A 13,784-nucleotide genomic window follows, 5' to 3' on the forward strand; every position below is an offset into this window, starting at 1 on the left:
ATAAAAGCATGAGCACACGACGGTGCAATCTCCTTATAGGAATCACAGACACATGTATAAACTAACTGCTTATGCTCAAAAAGTCCTCAACATTCCATTAATTACAATGTACTCAAAACTGTGCAGGAATATTGGGATTCTTACAAGAGGAATGTACTGTGCTTTAGCCCAACGACGATATCTGTGTGTGTGTATATGTGTGCGTGTATGTGCGCACCCACATGTGTGTGTGTCTGTATGTCAAGGTATACTCACTCTGGCTCTGTAAGGGGTGTGGTCTCACTGGGTTCCGTGGGTCCTCCTGCGTTGTGATTGGCTGTGCACTCATCCTCTGTCCTCACCTCCACTATCGGTTCTTTGGACTCATCCTTTCTGTGGACACAGAGGATTCTGATTGTTACATAGGCACCACGGCAACAGACTCCAGGACCTCAGTAACACAGAACTACAGCATAATGAGGATGATTAAATGCTTGAACCAGACATTCTCAGATGAAGGTCATCACGTACCCAAAGCTTAGCAAATGAAAACTGTGAAATTGCATCTAAATTGCAAGTATGCAGAGACTCCTTTTTCAATCTGTGTCAGTGTCACAAATGGCACCTTATTCCCTATGGGCCCTGGACCAAAGAAGTACACTAGATAGAGAACAGGGTGCCATTTGGGAGGCACATATTGAGACAGTAGACACTCACATGAATGCAGCCTTGCCCTGTTCTAGGTTGTGTCCCTTGGCCCCGCTGCCTGGCTTGCAACACAGACACATGATGAGGCCACACTTGTTGGTGAAGTAGCAGGTGACGTCCACAGCCAGGAGCAGCAGGACGAAGGCCAAGATGAGGATCCCTGCCATGATGCCCGTGGAGAGGGCAGACTCCCCGTCTATATCTACAGTACAGACACAGCATGACTCACTAGGAACATATAGCACCACAGTTAGACAGCTGAATATATGTGGACATACTGTTAGAATATGGAACCATCTGTTTTCTACATAATGGATTCATAAAACACAGACAACTCACCTGTCATGCACATTGACATAGTGAGAAGAGATCACAGCTTCTAACCAGATGTTTTGTAGACGTTAACTTCATACTGGTACCTTGATGTGCTCAAATTGGGAGATCAATGTCTCCCTGACAAGGCTCAAACAAACATCACACGTGACTTGTACCTTGTCTTTGGAACAGTAAAGGCATCTATCTAAATCACCTGCCCTCTAATAAATGCAAACCCATTAAGATGTATTAAATCAACTTTATTTGATATTAGTCATAACCAAAAACACCTGAAGAAAATGCATAATGTGCTTCAAGAGATATTTTGTAAACAACCATGTATGTGTGGCTAGCTAGTGACTACTGTACCACACACAATACATGATCTCTAGCATTATCTGTCCAGTTCCCATTCAAAAGAGAGCACCCTGAATATCTGCTCCTCGGGACATCTGATTCACTTACTAAAAAGAGTATGAACAATTCCCTATTGACTTCAGGGTCTATTTGTAATGCAGTTGTGAAACAAAATAATCACAACTTAATAGTATAAAAGAATGTATTGCTAGTTTTTAAATGACATGTGTAGTTCTTCAGGAATCAATAACACAATTGACTGCTGCAGTTCCCAACTGTATCCATAATGCTTATATGTATGTCGACAGTGTGTCATAATACAACAGTATTAATATTAGCATATTATAATGTGGTACTTTGTTAATTAAATGTCCATGTATGATGAATGTTATTAAAAGTCTTTACAGTACATACAATATAGTAAGTAGAAAAAGAATATACATCCTTTACGTAAACTGTCTGGTACTCATCACCATTCACTCAGTACTCTACCACAGTATTCACAATACAATTACCACTCATTCAATACCCTAGTGTTCATTAATGTCAACTGGAGCTCCATTCAGTTCTCTAGTTCAGAGTGCTGCTACTAGCTGTGCTATGTTGCTGAGCGGAGTGGTACAGCACTGACCTGTAGGATACTAGCCTAGTCTGATACTAGCCTAGTCCTATATATGTTTGTGCTGTATAGCTAACTCCTTACTATGGTTGTTGTCAACGACCATAGGAATTAGCTATACTGCACAAACAGATCTGGAACCAAGCTAAACTGATACCAGTGCCTTTGGTTCAGTTCAGTCAATCAGGCTGCTCTATTCTGTAGTTACTCCCCACCCACTGAGAGACATGTGTCTGTCTAGGCATCCATCCAGAGAGACAACCAGCCATGGCAGAGAAAGGATAGCTTTCTTTCCTCTATGTGTGTGTGAGAGAGAGACCAGCATCGCCTCATATAACTAGCTATGAGAGCAGCAACACAGCTACTATGGACATGACGAGGGAGATCAGAGTGTATGTCACAGACGAACAGCCTTGGGTCGCTGCTCAAACCAAAATATTGTCAAAACCAACGGAAAGATGAGACACACAGATTCAGAAAAGAGTAATACGTAATGAGGAAAGTGTTCATGTAGTGACGTCCATCAGGGTCCAAAACCAGGCAAGAGTGCAGAGACATAGGGAGAGAGATAGAGAGAGGGGGAAGGGGCAGAGACATAGGGAGAGAGATAGAGAGGGGGGAAGGGGCAGAGACATAGGGAGAGCGATAAAGAGAGGGGGAGAAGGGGCAGAGACATAGGGAGAGAGATAAAGAGAGGGGAGAAGGGGCAGAGACATAGGGAGAGAGATAGAGAGGGGGAAGGGGCAGAGACATAGGGAGAGAGATAGAGAGGGGGAAGGGGCAGAGACATAGGGAGAGAGATAGAGAGAGGGGGAAGGGGCAGAGACATAGGGAGAGAGATAGAGAGAGAGGGGGAAGGGGCAGAGACAGGGAGAGAGATAGAGAGGGGGAAGGGGCAGACATAGGGAGAGAGATAGAGAGAGGGGGAAGGGGCAGAGACATATGGAGAGAGATAGAGAGAGGGGGAAGGGGCAGAGACATAGGGAGAGAGAGATAAAGGGAAGAGACATAGGGAGAAGGGGAGGGGGAAGGGGCAGAGACATAGGGAGAGAGATAAAGAGAGGGGGGGAAGGGGAAGAGACATAGGGAGAGAGATAGAGAGGGGGGAAGGGGCAGAGAAATGAAGAGAGGGAAACAGAGTGGAAATGGACAGAAGGGTGGGAAAATGGGAAGAGAGGGAGGAGAGGAGAGAGAAGAGAAAATATGTCAAGTTTGTAAACAAAACTGAATAGAGAACAAAATAAAAATTTAAAAAGTAGTTTTAAACTGACAAGGAGTTAAATCTAGAATCCGCAAACAATAACAATGTCGTCACCCCTTCAGTTTTGGTAAAAAGGGGGCTGGGCCTAGAGAGGGCTGGGCTTAGAGAGGACTGGGCCGAGAAAAAATGAACCACTCTCAAATTCATAGACAGCCCTATGGATGCATCCATTTTTATTGACCATCCATTTGATCAAAATTATAGTTTAACCATGTTTTAAGGGTATACAGTGTTTGTTTACGTTGTTTACAAACATAGAGTAAAAAAAAGCTTATATTTTGGTTTCTGATGGGGTACGACTGTTAAACTAAGCTCATGAGGCATTTATAAGTTATATTCTTCAAGAATCAATTGGTATATATCATTAATTTATAAGTCAAAACATTTATGTAGCAACTAAGGATTCTAGCTTTAAAAAGCAAGTTAAAGCAAAAGCACAGCATGTGAGAGAGGACTACGCCACAAACCATGAGTAAGAAAACTGGGGGTTGAACGGTTGTGAATGGGACGCGTGTTTATCTGGGAGGTGGGTTAGAAGGGAAAGAACAAACAGGAGAAGTGAGGAGGAGGGATACGTCCTGCTAAGTTTCAGTAAAGCACTCTGCATCGCCTGAGGCCTGGTAGGGGTTTGTCGCAGCCTAGCTGTGTAGTGTTGCAACACAGGTGTCTGTGGGTGTCAGTAAAAGCAGTCAGTTTCAGCTAGCTAAGACCTGCTATGGTACAGGAACGCTGCTGTACCAGTTAAGGCCAAACTATATAGAAACAGACTGCATCCACACACACGGACAAAGACCATCCATCTACATACTGTACCCATCACTGTAGTAGGATAGACTGTCCATCTACATACTGTACCCATCACTGTAGTAGTATAGACCATCCATCTACATACTGTACCCATCACTGTAGTAGGATAGACTGTCCATCTACATACTGTACCCATCACTGTAGTAGTATAGACCATCCATCTACATACTGTACCCATCACTGTAGTAGGATAGACCATCCATCTACATACTGTACCCATCACTGTAGTAGGATAGACCATCCATCTACATACTGTACCCATCACTGTAGTAGGATAGACCATCCATCTACATACTGTACACCATCACTGTAGTAGGATAGACCATCCATCTACATACTGTACCCATCACTGTAGTAGGATAGACCATCCATCTACATACTGTACCCATCCAACTGTAGTAGGATAGACCATCCATCTACATACTGTACCCATCACTGTAGTAGGATAGACCATCCATCTACATACTGTACCCATCACTGTAGTAGGATAGACTGTCCATCTACATACTGTACCCATCACTGTAGTAGGATAGACTGTCCATCTACATACTGTACCCATCACTGTAGTAGGATAGACCGTCCATCTACATACTGTACCCATCACTGTAGTAGGATAGACTGTCCATCTACATACTGTACCCATCACTGTAGTAGGATAGACCATCCATCTACATACTGTACCCATAACTGTAGTAGGATAGACCATCCATCCACATACTGTACCAATAACTGTAGTAGGATAGACCATCCATCTACATACTGTACCCATCACTGTAGTAGGATAAACCATCCATCTACATACTGTACCCATCACTGTAGTAGGATAGACCATCCATCTACATACTGTACCCATCACTGTAGTAGGATAGACCATCCATCTACATACTGTACCCATCACTGTAGTAGGATAGACCATCCATCTACATACTGTACCCATCACTGTAGTAGGATAGACCATCCATCTACATACTGTACCCATCACTGTAGTAGGATAGACCATCCATCTACATACTGTACCCATCACTGTAGTAGGATAGACTGTAGTAGGATGACCATCCATCTACATACTGTACCCATCACTGTAGTAGGATAGACTGTCCATCTACATACTGTACCCATCACTGTAGTAGGATAGACTGTCCATCTACATACTGTACCCATCACTGTAGTAGGATAGAGACTGTCCATCATCCATCTACATACTGTACCCATCACTGTAGTAGGATAGACCATCCATCTACATACTGTACCCATCACTGTAGTAGGATAGACTGTCCATCTACATACTGTACCCATCACTGTAGTAGGATAGACTGTCCATCTACATACTGTACCCATCACTGTAGTAGGATAGACTGTCCATCTACATACTGTACCCATCACTGTAGTAGGATAGACTGTCCATCTACATACTGTACCCATCACTGTAGTAGGATAGACTGTCCATCTACATACTGTACCCATCACTGTAGTAGGATAGACCATCCATACTACCCATCATACTGTACCCATATCACTGTAGTAGGATAGACTGTCCATCTACATACTGTACCCATCACTGTAGTAGGATAGACTGTCCATCTACATACTGTACCCATCACTGTAGTAGGGAGACCGTCCACTGTAGTAGGATAGACCATCCATCTACATACTGTACCCATCACTGTAGTAGGATAAACCATCCATCTACATACTGTACCCATAACTGTAGTAGGATAGACCATCCATCTACATACTGTACCCATCACTGTAGTAGGATAAACCACCATCCATCTACATACTGTAGACCATCCATCTACATCACTGTAGTAGGATAAACCATCCATCTACATACTGTACCCATAACTGTAGTAGGATAGACCATCCATCTACATACTGTACCCATCACTGTAGTAGGATAGACTGTCCATCTACATACTGTACCCATCACTGTAGTAGGATAGACCATCCATCTACATACTGTACCCATAACTGTAGTAGAATAGACCATCCATCTACATACTGTACCCATCACTGTAGTAGAATAGATTGTCCATCTACATACTGTACCCATAACTGTAGTAGAATAGACTGTCCATCTACATACTGTACCCATCACTGTAGCAGGATAGACTGTCCATCTACATACTGTACCCATCACTGTAGTAGGATAGACTGTCCATCTACATACTGTACCCATCACTGTAGTAGGATAGACTGTCCATCTACATACTGTACCCATCACTGTAGTAGGGGAGACCGTCCACTGTAGTAGGATAGACCATCCATCTACATACTGTACCCATCACTGTAGTAGGATAAACCATCCATCTACATACTGTACCCATAACTGTAGTAGGATAGACCATCCATCTACATACTGTACCCATCACTGTAGTAGGAGAGACCATCCATCTACATACTGTACCCATCACAGTAGCAGGATAGACCATCCATCTACATACTGTACCCATCACTGTAGTAGGATAGATCGTCCATCTACATACTGTACCCATCACTGTAGTAGGATAGACCGTCCACCTACATACTGTACCCATCACTGTAGTAGGATAAACCATCCATCTACATACTGTACCCATAACTGTAGTAGGATAGACCATCCATCTACATACTGTACCCATCACTGTAGTAGGAGAGACCATCCATCTACATACTGTACCCATCACAGTAGCAGGATAGACCATCCATCTACATACTGTACCCATCACTGTAGTAGATAGATCGATCTACATACTGTACCCATCACTGAGTAGGATAGACCGTCCATCTACATACTGTACCCATCACTGTAGTAGGATAGACCATCCATCTACATACTGTACCCATCACTGTAGTAGGATAAACCATCCATCTACATACTGTACCCATCACTGTAGTAGGATAGACCATCCATCTACATACTGTACCCATCACTGTAGTAGGATAGACCATCCATCTACATACTGTACCCATCACAGTAGCAGGATAGACCATCCATCTACATACTGTACCCATCACTGTAGTAGGATAGATGTCCATCTACATACTGTACCCATCACTGTAGTAGGGTAGACTGTCCATCTACATACTGTACCCATCACTGTAGCAGGATAGACTGTCCATCTACATACTGTACCCATCACTGTAGTAGGATAGACTGTCCATCTACATACTGTACCCATCACTGTAGTAGGGGAGACCGTCCACTGTAGTAGGATAGACCATCCATCTACATACTGTACCCATCACTGTAGTAGGATAAACCATCCATCTACATACTGTACCCATAACTGTAGTAGGATAGACCATCCATCTACATACTGTACCCATCACTGTAGTAGGAGAGACCATCCATCTACATACTGTACCCATCACAGTAGCAGGATAGACCATCCATCTACATACTGTACCCATCACTGTAGTAGGATAGATCGTCCATTTACATACTGTACCCATCACTGTAGTAGGATAGACCGTCCATTTACATACTGTACCCATCACTGTAGTAGGATAGACCATCCATCTACATACTGTACCATCCATCACTGTAGTAGGATAGACTGTCCATCTACATACTGTACCCATCACTGTAGTAGGATAGACTGTCCATCTACATCTACATACTGTACCCATCACTGTAGTAGGGGTCCAGACTGTAGTAGGGGAGACCCACTGTAGTAGGATAGACCATCCATCTACATACTGTACCCATCACTGTAGTAGGATAAACCATCCATCTACATACTGTACCCATAACTGTAGTAGGATAGACCATCCATCTACATACTGTACCCATCACTGTAGTAGGAGAGACCATCCATCTACATACTGTACCCATCACAGTAGCAGGATAGACCATCCATCTACATACTGTACCCATCACTGTAGTAGGATAGATCGTCCATCTACATACTGTACCCATCACTGTAGTAGGATAGACCGTCCACCTACATACTGTACCCATCACTGTAGTAGGATAAACCATCCATCTACATACTGTACCCATAACTGTAGTAGGATAGACCATCCATCTACATACTGTACCCATCACTGTAGTAGGAGAGACCATCCATCTACATACTGTACCCATCACAGTAGCAGGATAGACCATCCATCTACATACTGTACCCATAACTGTAGTAGGATAGACCATCCATCCACATACTGTACCAATAACTGTAGTAGGATAGACCATCCATCTACATACTGTACCCATCACTGTAGTAGGATAAACCATCCATCTACATACTGTACCCATAACTGTAGTAGGATAGACCATCCATCTACATACTGTACCCATCACTGTAGTAGGAGAGACCATCCATCTACATACTGTACCCATCACAGTAGCAGGATAGACCATCCATCTACATACTGTACCCATCACTGTAGTAGGATAGATCGTCCATCTACATACTGTACCCATCACTGTAGTAGGGTAGACTGTCCATCTACATACTGTACCCATCACTGTAGTAGGATAGACTGTCCATCTACATACTGTACCCATCACTGTAGTAGGATAGACTGTCCATCTACATACTGTACCCATCACTGTAGCAGGATAGACTGTCCATCTACATACTGTACCCATCACTGTAGTAGGATAGACTAGGATAGTCCATCTACATACTGTACCCATCACTGTAGCAGGATAGACCATCCATCTACATACTGTACCCATCACTGTAGTAGGATAGACTCCATCCATCTACATACTGTACCCATCACTGTAGTAGGGGAGACCATCCATCTACATACTGTACCCATCACTGTAGTAGGATAGACTGTCCATCTACATACTGTACCCATCACTGTAGTAGTATAGACCATCCATCTACATACTGTACCCATCACTGTAGTAGGAGAGACTGTCCATCTACATACTGTACCCATCACTGTAGCAGGAGAGACTGTCCATCTACATACTGTACCCATCACTGTAGCAGGAGAGACTGTCCATCTACATACTGTACCCATCACTGTAGCAGGATAGACTGTCCATCTACATACTGTACCCATCACTGTAGTAGGATAGACCATCCATCTACATACTGTACCCATCAGTGTAGTAGGATAGACTGTCCATCTACATACTGTACCCATCACTGTAGTAGGATAGACTGTCCATCTACATACTGTACCCATCACTGTAGTACCTGTCCACTGTAGTAGGATAGACCATCCATCTACATACTGTACCCATCACTGTAGTAGGGGAGACCGTCCACTGTAGTAGGATAGACCATCCATCTACATACTGTACCCATCACTGTAGTAGGATAAACCATCCATCTACATACTGTACCCATAACTGTAGTAGGATAGACCATCCATCTACATACTGTACCCATCACTGTAGTAGGAGAGACCATCCATCTACATACTGTACCCATCACAGTAGCAGGATAGACCATCCATCTACATACTGTACCCATCACTGTAGTAGGATAGATCGTCCATCTACATACTGTACCCATCACTGTAGTAGGATAGACCGTCCACTACATACATCACTGTAGCAGGATAGACTGTCCATCTACATACTGTACCCATCACTGTAGTAGGATAGACCATCCATCTACATACTGTACCCATCACTGTAGTAGGATAGACCATCCATCTACATACTGTACCCATCACTGTAGTAGGATAGACCGTCCCACATACTGTACCCATCACTGTAGTAGGATAGACCATCCATCTACATACTGTACCCATCACTGTAGTAGGATAGACCATCCATCTACATACTGTACCCATCACTGTAGTAGGATAGACCATCCATCTACATACTGTACCCATCACAGTAGCAGGATAGACCATCCATCTACATACTGTACCCATCACTGTAGTAGGATAGATCGTCCATCTACATACTGTACCCATCACTGTAGTAGGATAGACCGTCCACCTACATACTGTACCCATCACTGTAGCAGGATAGACCGTCCATTTACATACTGTACCCATCACTGTAGCAGGATAGCCTTTGTCCATAGCGGAGGCCTGTTGTAACACTGAGATAGCAAACTCATAGTGTCACTCACAGCTTCGGTGTAGAAGTTTAATTCTAACAGATTCAAAATTGGAAAACAATTGTGTGATGTCTGTCATCATCACAAAAAACTAACTGTAAAAAACAAACTCTGGGCATGTTCAAAAATAAGTGTTCGTTTGGGTGGTCCTCGCAGACAATACCCCCTTCACATACCCTCTCAGACAGACAATACCCTCTTCACATACCCTCTCAGACAGACAACACCCTCTTCACATACCCTCTCAGACAGACAATACCCTCTTCACATACCCTCTCAGACAGACAATACCCTCTTCACATACCCTCTCAGACAGACAACACCCCCATCACATACCTTCTCAGACAGACAATACCCTCTTCACATACCTTCTCAGACAGACAATACCCTCTTCACATACCCTCTCAGACAGACAATACCCTCTTCACATACCCTCTCAGACAGACAATACCCTCTTCACATACTCTCTCAGACAGACAATACCCTCTTCACATACCCTCTCAGACAGACAACAACCTCTTCCAATACCCTCTCAGACAGACAGTGGAGAGTTCTGCTGCAGAGTGAACACCCACGAACAGCTCTGACCAACAGCTGGCTTGTTCTTCTATTTTCTTAATTTTGCCTGCTGAAAACATCTAGACGTCAAATTCCTATTAAGTGTACTGTCAGATTTATGTGGTTGTGAGAACCAAAAAGGCTCCTGTTTGGGACATGTTTGAGTTTGCTGTCTCAGCTGTGCGTGGCAGTGCCAGTGTGAGTGCCTGATGCCTGGTGCATGGTGGGGTACCTGGGATGGCAGCGGGTTCTGGAGAGGTTCTGATGGTCAGGGTTCCAGGTTGGGACTTCCCCTGCTGGTTCTCTGCCACCACAAACACATCGTACTCCGTGTTCCACTCCAGTCCGCTCAGAACCACATACTCACTGCCACCGGGCAGCCGGATCTCTGGCTTCCAGTCGGCCTGATGCTTCTAAAGGACACACAAAATAGGCCACGGTCAACTCAATGATACAATACAGTACCTGACAGTCATGGGTACATTAGCACACATTTTTTGCACATAAGAATGCACATTGTTTGTCTACAGCTGTCTACAGTTCCCCAAATCCACTGGTTTATAGCGAACTAGGTATTGTGAGTACTCACTGGTTTATAGCGGACTAGGTAGTAGCAGTACTCACTGGTTTATAGCGGACTAGGTAGTGTGAATACTCACTGGTTTATAGCGGACTAGGTAGTAGCAGTACTCACTGGTTTATAGCGGACTAGGTAGTGTGAATACTCACTGGTTTATAGCGGACTAGGTAGTAGCAGTACTCACTGGTTTATAGCGGACTAGGTAGTGTGAATACTCACTGGTTTATAGCGGACTAGGTAGTGTGAATACTCACTGGTTTATAGCGGACTGGGTAGTGTGAATACTCACTGGTTTATAGCGGACTAGGTAGTAGCAGTACTCACTGGTTTATAGCGGACTAGGTAGTGTGAATACTCACTGGTTTATAGCGGACTAGGTAGTAGCAGTACTCACTGGTTTATAGCGGACTAGGTAGTGTGAATACTCACTGGTTTATAGCGGACTAGGTAGTGTGAATACTCACTGGTTTATAGCGGACTGGGTAGTGTGAATACTCACTGGTTTATAGCGGACTAGGTAGTGTGAATACTCACTGGTTTGTAGCGGACTAGGTAGTGTGAATACTCACTGGTTTGTAGCGGACTAGGTAGTGTGAATACTCACAAAGGTTTATAGCGGACTAGGTAGTGTGAATACTCACTGGTTTATAGCGGACTGGGTAGTGTGAATACTCACTGGTTTGTAGCGGACTAGGTAGTGTGAATACTCACTGGTTTATAGCGGACTAGGTAGTGTGAATACTCACTGGTTTGTAGCGGACTAGGTAGTGTGAATACTCACTGGTTTTATAGCGGACTAGGTAGTGTGAATACTCACTGGTTTATAGCGGACTGGGTAGTGTGAATACTCACTGGTTTGTAGCGGACTAGGTAGTGAATACTCACTGGTTTATAGCGGACTAGGTAGTGTGAATACTCACTGGTTTGTAGCGGACTAGGTAGTGTGAATACTCACTGGTTTATAGCGGACTAGGTAGTGTGAATACTCACTGGTTTATAGCGGACTAGGTAGTGTGAATACTCACTGGTTTATAGCGGACTGGGTAGTGTGAATACTCACTGGTTTGTAGCGGACTAGGTAGTGTGAATACTCACTGGTTTATAGCGGACTAGGTAGTGTGAATACTCACTGGTTTGTAGCGGACTAGGTAGTGTGAATACTCACTGGTTTATAGCGGACTAGGTAGTGTGAATACTCACTGGTTTATAGCGGACTAGGTAGTGTGTGATGGGTGAGCCTCCATCGTCCTGCTTGAGCCAGTTGACTTTGAGGGAGTTGCCTTTTGTTTGGAGTGTTCCCTCCAGCTTAGGCGGTTCAGGTTCACCTAAACAGACACATCGGAGATATCAAGGTTAGTTAGTGAGCTGAAGCAGTCATTCAGAAGATGTAGAATGTGTTACGGCTGGTCAGCAGCTGCTGTGAAACCTTTAACCGGCTTCTCCTAAACCTGTTTCAAAGATGTGGAGAAAGCTGTTAATATTCTGTATGCTAGTGTTCTCCAGATGGCACCATTCCTCCATACTGTTGTGCTAGAGGCACTTGTCTGCCTCTCCAACTAAAAGCCCTCATGAACAAGCTGTTAGACTACTGTGGAGTGCTAAAATGAAAGTAGTATTTAAACAGCAATTACACATGATTGGATCGGACCCAGCCACTAGAGGGGGGTGTTTGGGCACACTAAACTACTTGAGACAAATGACAGTTAGCACAAAAAAGTTATTACAATGCGATAAATCAGTGAAATTGTTAGAATAAATCCCAAGTTATATTAGATCAGACAGGGAAGGAACACTTCCTTGCTAAAGGACTGTAAGAGTTCCAGGGAGCTCCAATCAGTCCAGAGAAGGTGACTGGCTACATATGATGGGTTAACAAGACGGAAAATACATGGAAATAAATGGGAAACGTTTGAATCTGTACATTTAGTATTCATGTTATGAATGACTCTCCAGTAAAATTAAGATTCTTCTTGTGAAAATTGGGACTGAAAAGTTACCTTCTGTGGAGTTGACGACATCATCAGCACCATGCAAGCCACATGATGACAGTCACATGAAACGCACGCGTGTGATTGGTTGAAAGGAAAGTGGAAACATGAAAGATATAAAAATAGACAATGTAAACATGGACAGGAAAAACACAGTTATAAGACTTGAAGACAAAATTAAACAAAACAGAAACTGAAGAGTAACACAAAACAACAGTGAACTTTTGACAACACTGAATAGACAAGCAGGGACAAATGACAGGCTTTCCTCTGAGAGAAACTATGACCTGCTACTGCAGCTTATGTTCTAGATTTATATAAATAAAATAACTTTCAAAATATGGTACTAAATGGAAAAGGCTACATCCCAAACCATCCTTCTCCTGCAAGACAAAATGATTGACAACAGAGGAAACGCTGAAGACATACTGGAAATACTGACAGAAAACAGCAGCATTGAAAAAGGAGACAGAAATACAGACGTATTCCTAATACTACTTAGTATTGCCAATACTGATGGACACTGTAGTATCAGTTGTACATGTACAACCAACACATGACATAACAGTAAATGACATCCGTAAATGACCATAGG

At 43.4% G+C, this 13,784-nt stretch overlaps 1 protein-coding gene across 19 annotated transcripts in view; it reads right to left on the bottom strand.

Annotated features, from left to right (window-relative positions):
• LOC112267126 (neural cell adhesion molecule 1) overlaps nucleotides 1–13,784 on the bottom strand; it is a 115,175-nt gene that overhangs the window by 3,703 nt on the left and 97,688 nt on the right. For 9 of the 19 annotated variants that reach the window (XM_024445226.2, XM_042297435.1, XM_042297428.1 and 6 more), the window contains 5 exons: nucleotides 13,199–13,201; nucleotides 12,402–12,526; nucleotides 10,854–11,034; nucleotides 697–889; nucleotides 256–372 (listed from right to left, as the gene is read on the bottom strand). In XM_024445226.2, the coding sequence (XP_024300994.1) occupies nucleotides 256–372; nucleotides 697–889; nucleotides 10,854–11,034; nucleotides 12,402–12,526; nucleotides 13,199–13,201 (619 nt within the window). Of the gene's footprint in view, nucleotides 1–251; nucleotides 373–696; nucleotides 890–1,241; nucleotides 2,400–10,853; nucleotides 11,035–12,401; nucleotides 12,527–13,198; nucleotides 13,202–13,784 lie in introns of those variants that run through there. The other 10 variants (XM_042297430.1, XM_024445230.2, XM_042297437.1 and 7 more) reach the window with 4 other exon arrangements.

This window comes from Oncorhynchus tshawytscha, linkage group LG14, assembly GCF_018296145.1.
Source record: "Oncorhynchus tshawytscha isolate Ot180627B linkage group LG14, Otsh_v2.0, whole genome shotgun sequence".
Taxonomy (NCBI): Eukaryota; Metazoa; Chordata; class Actinopteri; order Salmoniformes; family Salmonidae; genus Oncorhynchus; species Oncorhynchus tshawytscha.